This window comes from Dermacentor variabilis, chromosome 11 (assembly GCF_050947875.1).
Source record: "Dermacentor variabilis isolate Ectoservices chromosome 11, ASM5094787v1, whole genome shotgun sequence".
Taxonomy (NCBI): domain Eukaryota; kingdom Metazoa; phylum Arthropoda; class Arachnida; order Ixodida; family Ixodidae; genus Dermacentor; species Dermacentor variabilis.
Genome location: NC_134578.1, coordinates 118673465 through 118696594, shown reverse-complemented (window position 1 = coordinate 118696594; position 23130 = coordinate 118673465). Strand labels below are relative to the sequence as shown.

General features: G+C 46.4%; 1 protein-coding gene across 1 annotated transcript; it reads left to right on the top strand.

The window, feature by feature from the left end:
• Nucleotides 1-923: 923 nt before the first annotated feature.
• Nucleotides 924-9623, top strand: LOC142563604 (BEN domain-containing protein 5-like). The gene is made up of 4 exons (XM_075674182.1): nucleotides 924-999; nucleotides 1629-1763; nucleotides 8501-8720; nucleotides 9492-9623. The coding sequence occupies exons 2-4, from the start codon at nucleotides 1653-1655 to the stop codon at nucleotides 9599-9601; spliced, it is 441 nt and encodes a 146-aa protein (XP_075530297.1). The 5' UTR covers nucleotides 924-999; nucleotides 1629-1652; the 3' UTR covers nucleotides 9602-9623.
• The last annotated feature ends 13507 nt before the right edge of the window (nucleotides 9624-23130 follow it).

The window sequence follows — 23130 nt, the reverse complement described above, 5'->3', positions numbered from 1 at the left end:
CAAACGCAGTTCAGAGCACATAAAATGCACCTATTGTAGTGCAGGACCAGATATAAGTCTTTTCTGACTCTTGTTTACCCTCCTATAGAAGTTAGAGTGCGTGCACAATGCTCCCACATCTGTGCGACCCCAAATACCAGACAAAACGCAGCTGCCAGAAAATCGTGCAAACGAGGCTGCTGGAGCACTTTTTAACTGGGTGCACTGTTGGGTGCAGGGACATCGAGGGGAATATGCAGAGTAAATGGACGATCAGAAAAAAAATGCACCTGCCACAGTGGTATATAGCGTGCTGTATAAGTCATGAAAGAAAAATAGTGTTAGGAGAAAAGCTTTGCACTAGAGGATGCATTTGTTTTACAAAACTCAATCCAGGGACAGGCACCTTTAGGGCCTTTCACTCTCGGAAGGCTATATTGCAGAACAAGGTTGAATTCATTGACAAATCCAAGCCTTTGCCATAATCAGTGTCGCTCTGGGCTTGCTGATTACTTCCGCCTGCAAGTATTGTGGTTAGCCAAGATGGAAAATGACCACCCAGCAAGCTTCCACAGAACTGATTGGCTAAGGCACGTACTGTGTGATGCTTTGATGATGCGCAAAAGGTTGTGTAGGGGACAGAGTAGTCTCAGCGCCTCTGCTCTAACCAAAGGCGTGCACATTGTTGCTCTTTGGCTTTTTAGTTTGTGTACAGTAAGTATGTAATGTGCATACTAACATAACATTCGCACCATAAAATTACCCTAAACAGTGCTCTCAAAAATTTCTATTTTTGTTTTCCCATTTCTAATAATGACACCCCTAACTTTGGTCTGAATAAGACTTGTGACCAAATGGCCATGCAGTATAATTTTGGCGAGACTAAAAGCTCTTGCACACATGTTTAGAGCAAATGCACTTAACAGCTGTCGCTGGGGGCTGCAGGGTTGGTGAAGGACCAGCTAACGACTATGACAAGGGAACACTGGCAGCAGGTGAATGGAAGTAACAGGCTGAGTGGTAAGTACTCTTAAAAATAGAAGCAAGATAGTCTAAATGCAAGTAACCAATTTACCTGCGCACTGAAGATCAGTTTGTGAAATTTCACTTTTCAGCAGAGTGAAAATGGCTTCGGCCAGCATTACCGTGTGCCTCCAGAGTTCTTAAATTTAGCTAGATGTGCGCCATACAAACATCATGATGTTGCTTTTGTCATTGTTGCATCGCTGCATGCAGTAGACATCTCACACTGTGTATCTGCATCTGCTTTGTTTGGCATTTGCAATATGGCATAACCTGTGAGCAGTGTAGTGCATAAAGAAAAAGAAATTGCATGAGACACTTGCGCACATATGTTTATGGTGAACAAACATAAACATTGCATAATTAAAATTACAGGTCCCACAGGGTGAAAGTAAACACTATTATATGCACCTTTGCTTTTATAGCACTTCATTAAGCATGTCACTAAGACTTTGCTTCTCGTTGACTCCAGTGTGTCTTGGGTCTGCATAATTATTTTTTGGTGTTCTGCATGGGCTGCCACACTGACTGTTGCTCAGTTGTATTTGTTCTCTAGCCTGCATCCATTGTGCACCCTTGAGTTACTCGTTGCTATAATGTGCTATCAACTTGCTATTTGTGTTCAGGATTTGGATCTCGGCACTACCCCAATGGATGGGGCACTGCCAGCTCATTGTGAGTCGGCACAGCCCAGCTGCGTCCTTGGGCCTCGAGAAGAGGTGGCAGGCAGCCACGTAGCCAGTCGTGTGCCTTCCACCCATGTGAGTTTATCATCATAATTTGCACCTGCTAAGCCACTATGCTTGCTAGACAAAGCTTAACGAAGTATTTATTTCCTCTTGTTAAACATTGTGTCATACTGAAGAACTAATATTGCCATGAATGCGCTTGCAGTTGGTCTGCTTGAATTTTCGAATCATACTTTGTATACTAGTTTATGCCAACTCATTATGAGAATCTTGCTATGCGGATAGAGCTGTCTGCCTCCTGCTCAAAAGGAACACTACACACCTCTTTGGCCTCTGCTTCACGTAGATGGCAACCCCAGACTGACCCACCCGGGAGAAATCGGCAGTTGCCTTTTCCTATCCTCCTCAGTAATCTTCGTCTTTCTCTTGCTTTCGATCTTCCCTGTTTCCTCATGGCTTCCTTTTACTTCCACTTTTTTCAGACAGCAAGGGTTAACCTTGTGTGGGATAGCCAACCTTGGTTATAACAGATTTGAGTATAGTAGTGTCGTACAGCTGGCGCCTGCAGGACGTGGTTTTTCACGGACCGTTCCATAAAAGACAAACATCGCATTACGGGACCGGCAAAGGGCCCTGTAACCTAACTTGTCCTGTTAGACACGCAGCACTAACCTCGTTCCCATTATGGATACCCAAATATTACAATGAAACGTGAGCGGACTTCTTCACAACCTTGACGATGTTAAAGAATTCCTCCGCAAATTCACTCCAAAGGTGCTGTGCGTACAAGGAACACACTTAAAATTATTGCAGACCAACTTTCTAAGGCAATATGCCACTTTACGCAAAGACCATGATGAAGCACTCACCTTCTCAGGGTGTAGCCGCAATAGTCTATAAGGGCGTTGAATGTCGGCAAATAAATCTCTGAACCCCCCTCGAGGCAGTTACATTACGAGCTGTGCTATTTGGCCAGCTCACGGTTAGTTCGATGTACGTCTCCCCTTTCTGTCAACTTACTAAAGCAGAGTTTCACAGCTTCATCGATGAACTTCCTCCACCATATATATAGTCGTGGTGATCTAAATGAACATAGGCCCCCTGTGGAGCAACACATGTTCCGATGCGTGTGGGCGCCTGATAGAAAATTTTGTTTTCTTCAGGTGCATGCTTATTGAACAAAAAAGAGCCAACATACTACACTGTTACACATAAACCATACTCGTCCATAGACTTAGCATAGTTTCGAGCTCACTATTTCTGTACCTGGAGCGGTCTATACTCAAGAACCCCTATGGGAGTGACCACTTCCCAATTACATTAAAGGTAACAAAACCAGATGCATGCTGTCCGCATTTTCCTTAATGGAACCTCGAATCAGCAAACTGGGAACTGTTTCGAGAACTCGCATATTTAGGCGGTGACAACAATTCGGATTTTAACGTAGATGATGCTGTGGCATACCTAACTGATTGTGTTATTGATGCTGCAACAAAATGTGTTAAACAATTTACCGGACTGGTAAAGCATCGCCGCAACCCATGGTGAAATGACGAATGTAGGAAAGCCCTCAAAAATCAAAACAAAGCTTGGGGATTGTTTCAGAATTCTTCAACAGCTGAAAACCTTATTTCATTGTGGCCAGAATATTGTCTCAGGCTTTTGCTATTCTGAGGTTTGACTATGTGTTAATTGAATGCTACTCTAATGAGCTTGTTCGGTGTGGAAAAATTTGTGTTTATAGCATTGAAGAACCATTTATAAAAGAAACTTTTAATGTATCTCCAAATAGGTTCTGCTTGTGTAGTTTGTAGTTTACTTTTTGCCAGTGGCGATGCTGGCTAGTCTTATGTGCTTGATGCACAAGCAATGTGGAAATGAGGTATAATCACATTCAGTGTATATGCACGCTTATTGTATGCAGTCTTCTGTAGGGTATTCTTTCTAATATCAGGTTTGACATTTTTTGTGTAAAACAGAAAAACTAGGAAAGGTAGGTTGGCTAACCACATAGGTGGGCTGCTTTTATTTCAGGGGCCAGTCCCAGTACCTGCAGAGCTGGGTGTGGAAGCTCCACTCTTCACACCAGTTGGTGGAAAGGCAAGCTGTGTTTGCTTATCTGAATCAAACTAGTTTATGTCACTATAAACGGGAATATGTGCTGAGTACTTTACTCGGTGCTAACAGTGGAGCTTAGTGTATGCAATTTTGAAAGCAGCCAGTACAGCAGTGTTCTGAAGAAGTAACAGGTGCTGCCGTGCTAGTATTTCAAGTTCATTCGTAGTGCATATAAAAATTGTCATTATTCCACTAAAATTCGTATTTCTGGGAATGTACAACTCCTACAATTGTTTTATTCGTCCATTAAAAGGAATTCTCTGCTAGCATTGGTGCATTGCTGTGTGAGCAGGAAAAGTCGACAGCAATCGTGTATGAGCAATGGTTTTTGAGAGTACTTATGTGCAGTAATACCTTGTTAACTCAAAGTAGTAAAATCTGGAAAAAATCTTGTGACAAGTGAATTTTCCAGATAATGAGTCCTGGAAATCGCAGTGAAAAGTTGAGTTCGTTCTAAAAAAAATTTACCGCTACTGACATGCTTCTCAACGACAGCTAAACGTAAAGTTTTCAAAGAAAAAAATATAAAAACATGCCTGAGCTATCAATCAGCTTCATTTTGTGGCACTGCAGTCTTATTCTGTGTATGAAAAGTGCGTAAGGCTGGTCTGCTTCGTGGTAGCTCCTGGACCTAGAAAAGCGTCCTTGAGCCGCTTCACACATCACACGAGCCGATTGTTCCCGACGCTGCATTTACCTTTATTTCGCAGCAAGTGAAGCACGTTTCTTGTTTCAGCAGATGTCGGCACCTTTTGAGGTCTTTCATCATCATTGCCTTCACCGCCCCTTCCGTTTGTAGCCATCCCAGCGATTTCGGTGTCAGTAAATTCACCTGTCACCGGTACATCCTGGTCGCATAGCACACACTTGTAAATGCTCATGTCGCTTTCTACTATGCAACACACGTAGCACAGACTTACAGGGAACCCTACCACAGAAAGCGACGTGAGCATTCACAAGTACGTGCTATATGCAAGCAGGGCACACCGAAACGCATGCTGCACATGGGTTTTTATTCTATGCTGTATAGACTAAAATTCAGTGCCGCGAGCATTGTGTAGAATAAAAGTAAAACGGAAATCGGACCTCTGATGGTAAATCACATGCGTTGCACAAAGTGAACACAATGAACGGTGTCAAGCATGCTATTTTGCCGGGCCTGCCCCTGCGCATGTCATTCCCATCACATGACGTGCTACATGGCTGCTTGACAAAGTTGTTATGCCACTAGGTTCTGACTTCACATCCTAGGAAAGTGTCCGCTTTGTGGTAGGTGCAGCAGTCTTGCGCGAAGCTTGTTTAACGGTCCTGTGGCAGAGTTCTTGTTCCACTTTTAGTGAAGACTTTCAGGTATCCGTAATTTGGTCGAAAAATAGTTCGATGCCTAAGAAAATTTCCACAGCCGATTTTTTTAGATATGAGAGTTTGAGTTAACACGGTATTACTGTAGTACGATAAGGCTGCTCAGGAGTTCTCACCATGTTTACTAAGTAGTGTACCAAGGCATTGATTCAGGCTAGTTGGTCTCGTACTGGGAGCCTCAACATCGCTTAAAATGCAGGGACAGATAAATGACTACATATGGTGGTAACTTCCAGCTGCTTATTTTGGAAAGGAAGATGTCCTTTTATGGACTCTCTACACATGTCCACAATGGTGTGACATCCTGTAAATGACAGCACGCATACATCACTTTTTAACTAAGCTAGTTCTGTATGGGATGGTGACAGGCACGTAGTGCTGACGCACCTGTCTGCTAAGTACCGAGTATGAACAGCTTCTATTACGGCGCATGTCAGCTGTTGTCTGGCTCTGCCCACGATAGTGCACTGGTCAAACAAATCTGCAACCACACTTTCTACAATATCGGGCCAGTGACTCACTGCCAAATTTTTTTACGCTGTTATTATGCTCCCGTAGCCAATCATTCAGGCATCATCCTGTTTGTCCTACATAAGATATAAAGCATTGCAGGTGTAAGTGGCAGATGACGCAGTGGTGTTTGGCAGCAGCATTCGGGTGAGTCATGCAGCATAGCCTTCCTAGCTTGTTAGGTGCAGAGAATACTAGTTGTACATTCAATCGTTGGCCAATCTTTTCTGAGTTGTGTGATAACGTATGTATTTAGTAAAAAGAAAAGCTTCGCAGTTGAAAAACAATTTGTCCTGGTCCGGGACCACTGCCTTTTCGGGGCAGCCGCTCTACCATCTGAGCTAACCTGGCGGCTATCAGATGGCAGGGCGAAGTCGAATTTGTTGACAACTCGAAGCAAAGGCAAGAGTGACCTAATAATTCTGCGGAAAACCGCAAGGTGAATAGGGGTGTGCCAAGGCATTGATAATCCGCAACCGCAAATCATTCGCAACCACGACTGTAGGCAACATTCAGTGCGAGAAAGGAGAGCAAAAATCAAGTTTGGTTTAAATTTTCTCGGCTGCTAATCAACCCTTTTTTTCTGCAAGAATATCTTAGCAATTGCTATGAACGGTTGGATGTCTGAGTTACCCTTTAATAATTACTTCTCTCCACCTTGCGGGTTTCCGTAGAACTACTACGTCAAACCCATGCCTTTGGTTCGAGTTGACAAGTTTGACTTCGCCCTGCCATCTGCTAGACGCCTGGTTAGCTCAGATGGGAGAGCGGCTGCCCTGGAAAGGCAGTGGTCCCGGGTTCGCTTTCCGGACCAGGACTAATAGTTTTTACACTGCGAGGATTTTCTTTTTATTAAATACAAAAGTTATCACACAACTAAAAAAGATTGGCCAGCGATTGATTGTACAACTAGTATTCTCTGCACCTAACAAGCTAGCAAGGGTATGCTGGATGACTAACCCAAATGATGATGCCAAACTCCACTGCGAAAAATGGCGGGAAAATAAGTTTGTTGATTGTGCCTCGTGCATCATCGGGCACACACCTGCAGTGCTTTAGATTCTCTATGTAGGACAAACAGGATGATGCCTGAATGATTGGCTACGGGAGCATAACAATGTAAAGAAATTTGGCAGTTAGTCAGTAGCGTGCCATTGTAGAAAGTATGGTTGCACCTTTGTTTGACCAGTGCAGTATCGGGGCAAGGCCGGACAGCAGCTGACATGTGGTGTAATAGAAGCTGTTCATATTTAGTACTTAGCAGACAGGTGCGTTTACACTGTGCCCCTGTCACTATACCATAAGGAACTGGCAGCATATGTTCTAGGAAAGTAAAAATAATAGAGTAATGCAGAATGTTGCAGGAAGCTCATCGCATATAAGATATCTAATTATAGTTTCAGTCCTGCATCTATTGCGCTACCCAGTAAAGAAAAACCCATGCTAACGGTTGCATCCTACATGTGCGTGGAATGTGGTTTGGCGAAAGTACCATGTGTTGAACAGTTGCTTATGCCATTGTGTAACATTTAAGAGCTTTTTTTTTTTCAATGCCATGAAACCAGTTGAAGACCAGTGCCCTTGCTGTCCTGTCATCCTTTCTGCATTATAAGACATTTCTTTTTTTCTCCAGAGGATGAGTACTTCTATTCAATTAGTTCAGCACTGCACGTGACATTAGGTATTGCCTAATGACTCGGGCTCTGAGCAAGGTGTGCGACTATTGTGCAATGCAAAAGAACAAAAGCAGTGCGAGTGTCCAACTGAAATGACACAGCAAGTCAACATTGCCTTGTCATTGGGGGAAACTGTACAGGAATGCCAAAATGTGTCATGCCTTGTTGTGTCTTTATTCTCGCATTTACTAGCTGCCTTGCATGACACTGCATTGGTCACCTGCCCTCAGAACTGCATAACTGCCCTCTGTAGTCGGGATGATCATGACCACCGTTTCGTTCGCAGCTGTGGTGACAAGTAGTAGTTTCATTGTGACTTGGTGCAATGCATGCAGTCTCGCAAACATGGTGGCTATCGAGGATAGTGATTGTACTGTGGCCAGGCTTGCATCCAATCAGCCAGTTACATTGAGATTGTTGTACAATCTGTTGTTACAGCCAGCTCAGTGGTGAAAAAATTATTGGGGTGGACATGTGGTAGTGAATAGCATGCCTCCGACAAAGATGCGGCCAAGTCTTGTGCTATGACTGCACTGCAAAGAAAGTACTTCCTCAAGGTCCTTGCCGCTGCGAGCAGTATGAGCAGTATAATGACATATGCAGCTCCCGCACTGCTTGTATGTGAAATAGAAACAGGATTTGCGGATTGATTCAGTATAAAAGTGTGTTGGTGTGAACATTTGTTTTTTTCTTTTCATACCCTTAACAATTCAGAAGTTAGTTCCAGTCCTGTGAAATTTGAATGAATGAGGTTTTACTGTATTACACCCCTTCTGTCACCGCGTGTGTAATTTGAGCTCACTGGGGTACTGCAAGAACTGTTTTCAGCCTCAAGGGTAAGATTTTGCTAGCTCTGGGACAAAGCCGCTCCTTAAGCGTGCACTAAGTTTTACTGTGGTTTTCTGCTTTTCCCATCTGCTTCCCTAGACTTTTTCTCAAGTCTAAATAAAAACTAGTATATCCCGCACAAAAGGTGCTTGTCGCTGACTGTGGGATTAAATGTGGTGAATCCTCCGAGGTGGAACTGTTGTCCCTGGGCCATTATCAGTGAAGCTTCATCGACTAGGGCTTCCTACAGTGAGGGCGTAAATATGCTCTTTTGTATTTGAGTAATTAATCTCTTACAATTTTTATCTTTCGTAGGTTCACATTGGAAATGGTTTATTTATCTGCGCCAACAAGTGGACGTGGGTGAATCAAGCGAAAACAGACAGCACATTTGCCAGAGAGGTTGCCCGATGCCTGTGGCAGCCACATGAATTGGTCGGCAGGAGTGTCACAGGCAAAATATGTATGCGCAAGCTGAAGGAAAATGGCGAGGCAAATCCAGCATTAGCACCAGAAAAACTTGGTGCAGTTCGAAGTAAGTAGACCTAATCCTGCTAGCTTATGTTTTCACAACGATTGCAAAGTGTTTCGAAGTTAAAGGAGCAATGCCTATCACATGGTGCTATTTCTGCACGAATATAATGGGCTGTCGGTAAGATGGGATTGTATTGAGGTGATATTCTTATATGGGCCGACATAGTTCACATCTACACATCAGGGGCATGCATAGCTGTATGTGCATATATAGCGATGTTCTCTCGCTAACAAAAACTATAATTTAGTTTCTATAGTGGTATTAAAGGTGCATTAATCTTTCCCATTAACAGTTCTGCACTGGCATCTATGCAGTGTTTTCCATCTGCATATTCCGCGGTGCGGTAGCGAAAAGCTGTACAATCTGTGTAGTCACTTGCATGAGCTGGTATATACTTGTTCATTTATTGTAACATACGTGTGGAAATGTATTAGACTATTTCTGTGGTCTTTTATTGCAATTCTGCAGCCATTTATATTGTTTTAAAACCCGAACATATAACAGAGATGGGAACAAGGCAATGCGAGGACGAGCACCTGCTTTCAACTGCTGTGGTTAATGTTGAAATATCAATTTACGTTGGTAAAAAACTCATAAGCATCTGTGTTTTCTTTTTGCGGTTTCTCTGCGAGTTGTTCACGCTTTACACTCAATATCGTGCCAGAACTAGCCCAATCAGTTACGCAGTGGAGCCACCTACTGTGCACGTCAGTTCCAATGGCTTGTGGAATCTAACAGGGCATGCTTTAATTGTTTGCATTTTTTGTGCAGAGTCGTACGAGCACTTTGTGGCGAAACATCCGAGCACTGTGGACACAGAGGCAAGGAGGCTCAAGGACCTTAACAAGCACCTGGCCACCATGCTTCGCGATGCGAAATAAAGATGGTTTATGTTGCGTGCCCTAAAAAGTGTCCTCTTTGTCTCGGAGCTGGCACATTGCCCGTCTCACGTGTGATTGAAATTCACTCGCTGGAATGTTGGCAGACGATGTTACTGTGTGCAACTTCATCAGAAATATTGCATGAACAAAAGAACTCGTTTAACACAAATGCGAACACTTGTACAATGTAGCTAAATAAGAATAGTGTCTTTTGCATAGCTGAACGAGAACATTTTCATGTAGCATACACAAACGAGAACGATATCGTTGAGCGTAGCCATGCGAGAACTATATCGTCAAGCATAGCTATGCGAGAACAATCTCGTTTAACATACCCACACGAGAACGATCTTGTTTAATGTAGCCATATGAGAATCTCGTTCAGTGACCATGTCCATGCGTACACATGTGACATACGACGTCGTTGAGTCTACGAAGCAATAATAGCGTCGAGAAGTTCTAGTTCAATAATCATACATACTTTTTCAATAGGGATGCGAAGGTTGTGGGTCCGGTTCCCTCCTGCGGCAAGTTGTTTTTTCATCCAATTTAATATCCAATAATTTAACGTTACTTTATTTCATTTATTAAGCACAAGTAATTTCCCCTATGTTGTCCTCGCTTGGTGCCAGTGTTCGTTGGCTTCTCATCATATGACATATAAAAATCGGGCCCCCTCAGTTAGACCCCTTTCTTCTCGTTTATATATATACATATATATCAAGCCCTGTATTCTCATTTACCATCATACCCAATTTACCTTCCTTTATTTATTCTTAAACACAAATACTGTAACTTCATAGTATATGGTATGCTCCTTCCCTTTCTTTTTATTTCTTGGAGATACGTGGATGCATTCTCTTTCCAACCAGTTTTCAGCTGTACTTTTCACGGAACACCGATTGCTGGAACTCAGTTTACTTGCCCAGGTTTCGGTCCCCTGCAATGTGGCCCCTATTCAGGCAGAAATTGACGGCTGACTGAAGAGGCCAACGAAACAATGGACTTCAACCCTGAAGGGCACTTGAAGGTCGTCAGCATTGCAGCTGCTGTGGCCGGTGCTCACTGCCATTCTAACGAATTCCAGAGAGATTTTCCGAATTGCTCGTACTTTCCATGCAAACCAGCCGGACTGGAGGGGTCGCACCTACCTATACTGTACATGTAAGTTCTTCTGTAAGTTTCGGTTATCTCCACTACTTAAAAGAAAAGAGCATGTTACGGTTCACTGTGTGCGGCGATGAAGGAAACAAATGCCAAGCGACTGAGAGACGACGAGCCTAATCGTCACGCTCGTCAACATGAAGAGACTTGTCCGTCGGGTTTGTGCGACTGGATTATGCGTCTTTGTAGATACTACTTTCTTTTTTCCTACGTTCGCGCCATCTTCGCCAGGGAGTGGTTTTAACGCGAAGCTTTCTTTGCCTCTCCCTCCAACTTTCCTACTACATGCTCTTGCTGTCTTGCACACCGCGTAGGGAAGGGGAGGGGTGTTCAGAGCGTGCATATGTATGAAAACAAGGTGGAAAGAGAGCAAAGGCGACGCGGGAAACTCGTTTGGACATTTCCATCACGTCGCACGTGCACAATGCTCTTCCGAGATCTGTGGGCGTCTTCACATTAGCCTTTTGATAGCTCTAATTATCCGTGACACCCCGTGAAGGCACTGCAGAAACTGCAGCGCTTACCGTTCTAATAACGTGCAAGTCCCAAGGAGTGGTAAAGAGGGGGCAAGGAGATGAGGCAGAAAATTGGTAGAAGCGGCGTAATCGCGAAACCGGTGAAAACAGCATCGGCACTCTTCGCTCGCAGTTACCATATACTACCGCTAAACGCTACCTTAGGAAAATGAAGGTAAGGGAACGCTAGTAGAATAACATGGCGACAGTCGCCTAAGAACAGGAGGTACGGTATTATGCGTTTCTGCAATTTCCAATGAAAAACCATGCGAATTCCTCGAGTGGACAAATGTCAGAGGGCGTTAAGCTGCAAAATCACATTAAATCACCGTAGGGTTCCATGCAACACTACGTATACGGTCGCTTGTCAAATCAACACTTCTGTGCTATGCGGCTATAGCATTGCTCGACGTCCCGGGTTCAATCTCCACCGTGGCGGCCGATTTCGACTTGAGCGAGACACAATAGCGGTAGGGCACTTAGATCATGGTGGAAGATAAAAAACAGCAGGGAATCAAATTAATCGGCAGTTCACCACCACGGCGTGCCTAATAATCCGATTGTCGTTTTGGCATGTAGAGCCCCATAATTCTTCCACCAATTCCGCTGTCATGCGATGCGCCATGTGAAGGAATGACAATGCTCTGCCCTCTCACAGGTTATAAACAATGGGGCAGAACCATGCCTCAAGCAACCACGTCTCGCTGTATGATCATTACACTACGCAGACAAACAGCAGTGATGCACTCAATGTAATATTTGTCATCAACTCAATGCTCTCGTATTGCACTAAACGCTGAAGAAATTAATGATTCGCAGTCAGCATTACCGCTGATTATCGTCAGCCAAATTAAAAAACAAAGTAAAATTCCCAAGCACATTAGGGATCGATGTTTACAGCGATTCCCATAGTGCGTCGGACCCACATAATTGTTCTGCTTATTCGTCTGTGTAAGCTGACCAGCGACCTGACAAGGCCCCCTAACATGAAGCAAGAAAGAGGTTGGCCTCATCATGTAGGGCATCAGAAGGCCATCCAGACGCCACGCACAGGCCAGCTTTGCCCTTTTGTGCAGGAGCTCGAAAGGCGAACATTTGCGTACTTTTTGTCTTGGAGCACATCGCTCACCCTTAATGATGTATTGGAAATATGTTATTGCTTTTAGATCAGCTCGTCTTCCCTGCCGAACCCTCTCCGGTGGTCAATCTGGTTCGGGCTCCAAGCAGACGCTGTTGAAGGTCGCATAAGCCCCGCCCCTGTAGCCACTGGAGCTACCAGCTCGTAACGGTTGCTGGAGGCCTTAACGACCAGAACTTCCATTGTTCACCCTTTCTGCCAGAACTTCAACGCTCCCTTTGTTCCTGCCCCTTTGATTTCTCATGCGGATTCTCTTCCCTACTCTCCTTTTTGTTGTGCTTTGACACCAGCTGCTATGCAACACGTCCAGGCTTAATTATTATCCTGTTTTTCTTCCTTGGAAGGTGAGCGAGAGTGGGATAAGCGCACATAAAGACGCTGCTGAACATAGTGCTGCCCTACGAAGACATGTCCCGTGATCGGAACTTTGGCTCCAGCGCCATTCCTTGTTGCATTAGTGCTCGGCACCACAATCCTGCTTCTTCAATTGAACTTATTTCTTGTTCAGGCTGAGAGACAGAGCACAAGGTGTTCGTCTGGTACTATAAAACATATGCGAACAAGGGACACTTCAGACTGAAGCCGTCATTTCGATCAGCACCACGCAACCGTGATGCTGATCGTAGTTTTGGCAGATGGACCTCCAGTATTGTAGTTATTGTCCTTTTGTCTCAACGTTGTTCACTTCATGACGTTGCGAAATCTTTGACCATCGGTATCATTCATTTATCGTAAGAAAATTTTGCGTTGATTGAGCTAAGCACTTCGATGTTCACAAAGGTTCTCGCATATACAAAGTGACCTGGGATAAAGATGTAATGAAGGAGTTCTGGCGTATTACGTGCCCAAAGCACAATTTTATAAGTACGCTGTAGCGCGGGGACATTGGATTAATGTTGACCACCAGGATATATGTTTAACGTGACCTCAGTGCACGGGGCATGGGCGCTTTTGAATTTCGCACCCATCAAAATGCGGCCGTCACGCCGTGATTTGGTCCCTCGGCCTCGTGTTTGGTAGCGCAACACTACAGCCGCTAAGCGACCGCGGCGGGGTGTGGGTCGCAGAAAGGAGCAAACAGTAATGCGCCATACTGAGACGATGTTACTTCACTCAGAGATGACTGCACAGTTTGGTGTCATACGCGAAATCTCTACGCTGGAACGCAACGGAAACGTGCTTTTTTTTTTCATGGAGCGCCGTTTCGTTGAAGGATGCCTGATCGAGTTTGCACCACTTCAAATATTTTTTTTCGTAAACGTCATAACTACTTTTTAATTTGAGTACTCACTTGCCGTTCCTTATTTTGTATAGATCCCAAGCATCATTGGCTGGGTCTATTTCTAAACAGATGGCGAATGTTCGCATTCTTGATACATGACATTCTTTTAATGTATGGGAATGGCATAGAATTCTCATGCCGCCGTGAAGCTTTTCACCGATGTGCCGCTTATTCGCGCAGCAATCGGTGACTGCTGGCAACTCCGACGTAACAATGAACTTCAAAGCGGTATAAGGCACTCGAAGTTGGTAAGCGTTGCAGTTTCTGTAACTGCTTTAAGAGCTTCAACAAAATCAGCAAAAGAAACAAAGAAACTAGTTTGGGTGAAATGGGCACAACTGTATGTATTTGACGCAACCAAAGAAATAGGGCTGTTGGCAATTCCCTGCGGTGTACGTTATTGCTCATGAAGCGAAAAATTTATGCAATTTTTATATAGTGTTCCAATTTGCATCACTTCCTGGAATTGGTACCGCAGCGCTCTCATAACGCCAAGCATTCGTTGCTAACTTGAGGCACGTTTAGTGTGCCTAAACAAGGTGGCGTTTTTCTATAAAAAAGTTGCGGCTGTATGAAGCTTGTCATTGCATACAAGGTCTACGACGAGACGTAAATACCTTTAAGGCAGCTTTAGTTACTCTCAAAAGAATAATCAACAAAAAGTATTAATTAGGTCTTGATAAAGAATTTGCGGGCAGTTTTTTATGTGGAAAACGTGTAGGGTGTCACAATTAATGAGACGCCGACTGTCTTTTTTTTTTTCAAAATCCGAACTGTGTAAGGTGGCCATGTATCCCATCCACTCGACCACGCCGGATTCGAGAAACGGTCAAGCAGCGCGGCTGTCGCTCACTAAGCACTGTAGGTGAACTGGGAGAAGCAAAAGAAAGAAAAGGTTTCACCGAGATTGGAACCCGGATTGCTGGATTCAGAGTGCTAACCTTACACCATGAGACCGCACACTTCCGAAGCCGGGAATCGAACCCGAGCCTTCTGGGTGAAAGCCAGGTATCCTATCCACAAAACCATGCCGGATTCGATTTCTTTTTATTTATTGCCGGTCTTCGACATTGTACAGAGCACATAATACAGTACAAAATTACAAAACAACTAAATACATTTTCAACAATGCCAATGTTCCAATAAGGACAGGCGTTGTCTTATTAAAATTCTTTCAATGCTGTCAGAGCTCCTATCCTCGACAGCCACTGAAGTACACAGTCTTGTATGTTCTTTATTTCAATGAAACTAGACATGGTTTCTCTGAAATAGGTACGCGCAGGCCTAGAGTCTGGGTCACAGTAGTACCCAGACAGCCTTGCATGCCATAAACTGTTAAGGCCATTCAGCATTATTAAGTCGAAGGGAACCCCGTCATGCTTTACCGCCAGATACCTAATTCCATGCGGATTTAACGGTAACTCTCTCTTCATTGTTCGTTGTAGGACATCCCAGAAGAACACCCCGGCCCAGCAATGCAAAAAGACATGGTCTACTGTTTCAGCTTGCTTGCACATCAAGCAGTGCGATCCCCAGGGTACAAGGAAGCCACGTTCTTCCATGAATGTCTTCACTGAGAGTGTCCCTATGTGTAGTTTAAAAAAGAATGTCTTTACCCCCGTAGGCACTTCTATTTTTTTCACTCGTTTAAGGATATCCTGTCCTGGTATTCCAGTGTATAGAACTCTGTACAATGGCACTGCAAATACAATGTCGCGTACATCTTTATATAATGCTTTCCTTTTAACTTTACATAAATAATCAAACCAAAAACGAACAGAAAGAAAGCGCACACTATCCACAACTTCTTTAAGGTAGCCCCAAAGGGTTCCCGGCATGCTATCAGTACTAACGATAAGTGTCGGCAAAGCCCCTCTCAACCTTAGCTGGCATACGGTACGCAGAAATGGATCACGTACATCCCGAAAGAACAAGAATCTGTTGACGAGCTGTCGTACAAAAAGATGCGCCAATCCCAGCCCCCCTTCCTTCACGTGCCTGAACAGCTTGCTTCGGCTACACCTCTCCCAGGTAGAGCCCCAGATAAAAACGGCGAACACTCTGTGCAGCTTTTGCACGTTTACTCTTCAACAGTAACACGTATACATCACGCACCACAACTTCGTAATAAAAAAACATGTTACACACAGTTGCCTTTGGGAAAATGGACAGGTTGATGCCTTTCCACCTTTCTGCTTTTTCTCCAGTTTCTTTTGCTTGATTCATCCAGTATTCATCGCTATTTTTGTAAATGTCCATGGGAACACCTAGACATCTGGTCGGGGTTCTTATCCAGCTCACATTTGCAAAATTGTCCGGGGCCGAAGACCACTCTCCGTGCCACAAACCAAGCGACTTCCCCCAGTTCACTCTACTGCCCGTCACATCACAAAAATTTTTCACTACCCTTATCGTTTCCGTCACACTTTGTTTGCTTGTACAACACACTGCGATGTCATCTGCATATGCCAAGAGCTTGACTTTTGTGTCTGCCAAGCTGTAACCGCGCATTTGATCATTTTCAATTATGGCCAAATACATAGTTTCTATGTACATCCCAAACAAAGGAGGACTGAGGGGGGCAGCACTGACGCACAGAATGCATGACGTTAATGGGGGTCCCCAATGATTTATTCACAATAAGCGTGTTGTGCAGTCTGGTACGCCAACGCCACTCCCTCAGTGATTATGGAACCTCCATTAACTTGATCGAAAATAGCAAACTATCATGAGAGACACAATCAAAGGCTTTCTCAAGGTCGAGTTGGAGCACTGCGGCTCCGCCCGAGGTGACGTCACAGCACTCGAGCACGCACCGCATCGTGTGAATATTCGAAAAAATCGACCTTCCCTTGATACCACACGTTTGATGACCAGCAACTATTTCCTCTAGGACGCTTTGAAGTCTGGCTGCCAAAACCTTCATAAAAATCTTATAATCAACATTCGTTAACGACATCGGCTTGTAAGATGTCACTAGCCAAAGTTTGTCCACTTGATCGCTCTTAGGGACGAGTATGGTATGCGCTTTGCCAAAGGAAGGCGGCAAAGCTTTGTTAACATACGCATCATTAAACAGGTTTGTTAGAAACGGCGATAGTTTCTTGAAAGCTTTATATAAACAAGCGCCCAGGCCGTCAGGTCCAGGCGATTTGCCTTGGTTCAAACCATCAATCGCCTTTTGAACTTCGCTTTCTGTTATTTTCCCTTCAAATCGTTCTTTCGTGTCGTCACTCAATCGCGGCATGTGACCGAGAAAAACCTTTTTTAAGCTTGTCTACATTCGCTTCTTGAAACGCAAAGAGCGACTGATAATAACCTAAAAACGCTTGGCCTATGCTCTGTCTTCGGCAACTGTGCCGTTCCATAGAATCTTATCGACGTGATTCCTTCGACCTTGCGCTTTTTCAAGTCCAAGCGCCCTTTTCGTGGGCGTCTCCCCAGCTAGTATTGCATTTGCTCTTGCGCGCACAATGGCTCCTTCATACCGTTCCTTGTCAAGCTGCTCGATTTTTTCTTTAATGGTTCGCACGTCTTGTTTATACGCACCTGGCTCTTCGCACTCTAGCGCTATCAGCTGCTTAAGTGTCTTTCGTAAGCCCCTTTCTTTCATTTCCTTCTCATACTTTAAGCAGCTCGGTCTTTCTAAAGGTTTCATTTTTACGTTTTGTTTGAACCATTTCCATTTCTCTGCTATTGTTTTACTATTTTCCTCACTTACTTTCCTGACGGCATCGTGCACTGCCTCTACAAATGGCTCGTCTTTTAGTAGTAAGGCATTCATTTTCCATAAGTCCCAATTAAAATCTTTCTTCCTCTCCGTGCCTATATGACATTTCCCCAAGCAGTGATCCGAAAACGATACTGGGGCCACAGAATAACTCTGGCATTTCGGAATCATGCCTTGCGATACGTATATGCAGTCTAGCCGCGCATGACTACTACCTTGAAATCGCGTGTACATGACTTCCCGCTCCCCCTCCAGGTACTCACGGACATCGCACAGTTCCTTATCACTAATTAGCTTAGTCATCTCACTACTGCTTTTACCGCGAATACCAGCATTATTGACTATCCGGAGCCATCAAAACACAATTGAAATCCCCCAACAAAACCATGCACTTATCAGTGCTAACATACTGGAAAAGGTTCGCAAAAAATGAGGCACGCTCTTCCACAGCATTCGGCGCATATGTGCACATGACTCTGAATTCAAGATCACGAAAAACAAAATCACAAAAAACAATCCTTCCGGATTGACATGAAAATACATTTTTAACAACAAGGCCAGGCAACTTCTTAACAAACAGAACACAACCGGCGGACGTCCCTACCGCGTGGCTTCGCGTCCGCATAATATCTAGTCATGAAACGCCGCACTATGCTCCCGGTCTCGTCCTCTCCGTCAACCTTTGTCTCCTGGACAGCTAGAACGTCTAGGTCGTGGTCAGTGGCCAGCCGTAGGACTTAGACTTTGCCTACGCCTAGCCGCCAACCCTCTTACGTTTAGTGTTGCAATAGCGAGTGACGGATTAGAAGCCATGCTGAACTAAAGTATAAGGTAGGCCCGGAGCATGGTGCTTACCCTTCACGACCAGACCTCTGCTAGCCGCCTCCGGGACCGCCGTTCTTCCCGGTGGTGTTCGTCTGCTGCACTTTGTCACCAGGCCTTCTCTCGAGCGGAACATTTGGCTTAGGCTTGAAGACCGACCGCCTCCCTAGAGGCGTCTTCGCCGGCGGCCCGTCACTAGTGCTGGATGCCACGTTGTTCTTAGAGTGTTTTAGTTGAGCGTGTTTACGCTCCGCTAAGCAGCTAAGCGGAGCGGAAGTGCGAATGCGCATGCGCCGTCCGCTTAGCCGTAAGCGGGATAGCGGAGCGAGGAAAACGGTCCGCTTAGAAGCTGCCTGAGCGGAGCGTGCCGCGCAGCACTTTGGCTAGCGTTGGCGTCAGAACGGATTGGATTGGATGCAGAAAGCAAGCGCGCTGGCTAACACGTGGCGTTCCCCAAGACGGCGCTTTATTTTCCATTGGATAAAATGGACCGGTAACGCATTACAAGCGCACGTCTAGATATTTCATGGAGAAATAAGTTACATATATACATATACACATTTTACTCTATAAGAGTGATCATAAAGTGTTTTTATTTTCTTTCATTACCCTGAATTTAGCCAGGGGGCGCTGCAACTACGAAAGGTCCGCTCCGCTACGCTAAACGTATAACTAAAACGTGAAAATCTCCCGCCGCTCCGCTGTGGCTTAGTGGGGCAGCTCGGAGCGGAGCGTACCGTAAAGACGCTCAACTAAAACTCTCTCTTGTCTCCGGCCTCGTCACGGGGGCGCTTGGATGTGGCACCGAGACCAGCGGCCCGGTCCCCATCATTAGCGGACTCGTCCTGTTGCATCGCTGACTCGTTGTCATCCCGTTCAGCTTCACTAGCACCTGCCATCGCAGGATCTTTATCCTTGTCGACCCTTACAGGCCCAGTAACCTGCTCAGCGACTTGGACGACCTTGGCGTCAGCGACCTCCGGCACCGTCACTGTACTTGTCGTCGCTGGGGGCACTTGTCTCCGGCTCCCTTAGCAGCGTCTTCGGTCTCGGCTGCATCCACGACGTGTACTGCTGCCTCTTCACTCGCGACCGGGCGGTCGCAGTAGCGTAAGTCCTGACGCAGTCGACGTGCGCGAAGCGTCTGCAACGCGAGCAGCGCGGTCCCTTAGAGTCCCGCCTGACATGTCCCGTGCCTTGGCAGCGTAAGCATTGCATCGGACGACCGGGTACCACCACCAAGGCCACCTCCCCGGCAACGCGTATCTGGTGAGGAATATCTTCCGCTTTCAATCCGCCCTTCAGCTTGAGAAGAACGGTCCTCGTGATGGAACATTTCTCCGCAACGCCTTGAACACGCCACTTCTCTCGGCTCACCTCAACCACATTGCCGAAGGCTGCCAACGCAGTCCGCACGTCTTCTTCGACGCCGTGTAGCAGCCAGTGAAGCCGGATGTTCACCTGCTGGTCCTGAGGGTCGACGATAACACATCGCCGCCCCTTAGCCTGAAGCTCTTTCAAGGCCAACAGTCGCTTTGTTGCAGCAGCATGACCGAGGGTCACTGCCCAGACATGATTCACTTGGTACGCTCGAAGGCATACAACTTCCGGTAGCAGGCCCGTGGGGGTAAAAGCATTCCTAAAGTCCTCAACCTTATGCGGCCTCGCTCTTACATCACCATGTAGAAACGCGGTGTTATTAACAATTCGTCCTTTTGGCAGCTGAGGCGAAATAAACTGGTAGTCCGTTTCTTCGTCGTTGCTGAACCTGTTTCCACGGCCAAAAGTGACCGCTGTCGCTGCTCCACTGGAGCCCATGATTCCGCTGACCGTTCAGCCCGGGTGCCGGAAGCAGAATGACCTATACCACGCCGGTTTTTTTTCTTTATTCACAAAATGACATACATACTGTGACACGCTGACGAAGAAGATCATCGTCCGAAGACGATGTTCTTGGTTTCGCGCGCTGGCTACCATCTTGTCAGCTGTTATAGGTATTGTAAATATTCTGTAAATACACATCTGACTGTTTTTAACCCCGTAACGTTTTCGAGGATGTTGCGGGATCATTATCCAGACGGATTTACGCAAAGGGCGCTCCTTGGCTGCAGTACTATGCCAGCTCAAGGCGAGGATGCTTCGGGCCCGTCGGCACCCACGCCCACCGTCATTCTAGCACAACCCCGCGACCCAGGAACCTTTCCTGGCACAGACTACACTGATTTTGAAGACTGGCTTCAACTATATGAGCGGATGAGCGCCAGCAACCACTGTGACCAGACCATCATGGTCGCGAATCTGATATTTTACCTTGTGGGCACGGCACGCGTCTGGTTTCAGACCCACGAGGAGGAGCTTTACCAGCTAGAACATTTGTAAGTCTGTCGTGCGCCAAGAATTGGTCAACGTTGGCTTCACCAACGTCTGCTCAGTTAGTCGGCCTGACTACACTCCGTCCAGCACCGTCATACGCACCCGCAGCCTGAATGCCCCAACGCGGTTTCGCAACCCGGCAGAATGGCGTACTCCAGACGACAGGCCTATATGCTTCCCTTGTGGCCGTATCGGCCACATTTCACGTCACTGCCCGTCTTCGTGGAGTTCCACCCCCTGGTCCTACCAGCCATCCCACGGCCCTCATGCTGCTCCCCGGTTCGCCCGCAAACGCAGCCAGCAAATTCTGGCGACACTTCTTGTCCTACGGGCTCTAGCCTTTCTCCTTCGGCACGTCGCCGCTTCTCCCGATCGCCCCCATCTCGCCGATCACCGTACCCTAGTTCCTTCCGGCGCACCCTTCCGGAAAACTAACGGGTGCAGCACCTGGAGGTGATGCTGCCAAACCGACCCGACGCAAAAATTCTCTGTTGACCTTGCCCACACATCGGAACCTCATTAACGTGAACGTGGATGGTGTACCTGTTACGGCTCTGATTGACACTGGCGCGCACGTATCTGTGATGAATGCTGAGCTTCGGACTCGTCTCAAGAAAGTGCTCACTCCTGCCCCTTCGCCTGTGGTCCAAGTCGCTGACGGTGAAACACCAGCCGTTATTGGCATGTGTCCGGCTCGCGTGAGTGTCGCCGGACATCATACTTCTGTTTTATTTTATGTACTAGAGCACTGCCCTCACGACCTCATCCTGGGCCTTGACTTTCTGTCTGCACATTCCGCTTTGATAGACTGTTCTGCTGGTGTTGTGCAACTCGCTCTACCTGCTGCTATTACCGTGCCATTACCTACATAGGTGTCTCCCCCGTTCCACCTGTACCAGACGGTGACTACATCGTATCTGCTAATCCGGATGTACTGCTCTTGCATAACGTCGCTTTCCCTCACACCGTCGTTACCATTTCGGACAACACATCCTGCCTTCCGCTTGTGAACTTTGGACTCTGTACACAAGTACTTCCGCGCGGAATATCCCTGGCGCAAATAACGCCAGCCAGAGAGTACCACATTTCGGCTTTAACTTGTGACAGCTCTTCGTGTTCAACGCTTGCTTCGCCCCCTGTCCCTTCAGATTTGAGTGCCCTAACAAAAATGATTGCTCCCGACCTTCCTCCCCAGCGTGCTCAAGAACTGCGTTGCCTCCTTGCCTCATACTGGGACATATTCGACCTTGGAGAACGCCCTCTAAGGCAAACATCTGTCGTAAAACATCGAATGAACACCGGTGATGCGAGCCCAATCCATTGGCGGTCCTACCGCGTCTAGCCTACTGAGCGACATATCATCCAACACGAAGTTGATAAGATGCTTTCACGAGACATCATCGAACCTTCTTGTAGCCCATGGGCATCCCCCGTTTTACTAGTTCAAAAAAAGGACAACAGTTGGCGATATTGCGCCGATTATCGACGCCTCAACAAGGTAACAAAGAAAGACGTCTATCCGCTACCACGCATTGACGATGCCTTGGATTGCCGCATGGAGCACAATATTTTTCGACCATCGACCGTCGCTCCGGCTACTGGCAAATTGCCGTCGATGACATGGACCGCGAGAAGACAGCTTTTATTACCCCCGATGGCCTGTATCAGTTCAAAGTTATGCCTTTCGGTTTATGTAATGCCCCGGCCACATTTTAACGAATGATGAACGCCCTCCTACACGGTTTCAAATGGTCCATCTGCCTCTGTTACCTAGACGACGTGATCGTTCTTTCTCCGACTTCTGTGACACACCTCGAGCGCCTGCCGACGATCCTATCTGTTTTCCGTCAGGCGGGGCTACAACTAAATTCGTCCAAGTGCCACTTCGGTCGTCGTGAAATTTCTGTGCTTGGGCATCTCGATGATTCTTGTGTACTCCCTGATCACGATAAAATACGGGCAGTCAAAGACTTTCCCGTGCCAGCATGTGCAAAGGATGTTCGCAGCTTCTTGGGCCTTTGCTCTTACTTCCACCGGTTTGTCCGAAATTTTGCGAACGTTGCGCGCCCTCTCAATCAGCTCCTCAAGAAAGACGCTGCATTGATTTGGGGCCCTGAGCGAGCTGGTGCTTTCACCGAGCTGATTGGGCTGCTTACGTCCCCACCCATTCTCGCTCACTTTGACGCGTCAGCTCCAACAGAAGTCCGCACCGATGCCAGTGCCCACGGTATTGGAGCTATCTTGGCACAGAAACAACAAGGGCGAGAACGTGTTATTGGCTGCGCCAGCCGCCTTCTTTCCTCTGCGGAGAGAAATTATTCTATCACCGAACGCGAGTGTCTTGCTCTCGTTTGGGCAGTGGGTAAATTCCGCCCCTATTTGTATGGCCGCCAATTCACAGTCATCACTGTTCACCACGCTCTGTGTTGGCTTTCGTCCCTCAAAGATCCTTCAGGGCGCCTTGGCCGCTGGGCTCTGCGCCTCCAAGAATACAACTATTCCGTT

What these genes read in the sequence shown, in the direction of transcription:
- LOC142563604 (XM_075674182.1), top strand. Translation starts at nt 1,653, where the DNA reads ATGGATGGGGCACTGCCAGCTCATTGTGAGTCGGCACAGCCCAGCTGC. An exon ending in GTCGTGTGCCTTCCACCCAT is followed by an intron (nt 1,764 to 8,500) that starts GTGAGTTTATCA and finishes TATCTTTCGTAG; the next exon opens with GTTCACATTGGAAATGGTTT. An exon ending in AAAACTTGGTGCAGTTCGAA is followed by an intron (nt 8,721 to 9,491) that starts GTAAGTAGACCT and finishes TTTTTTGTGCAG; the next exon opens with AGTCGTACGAGCACTTTGTG.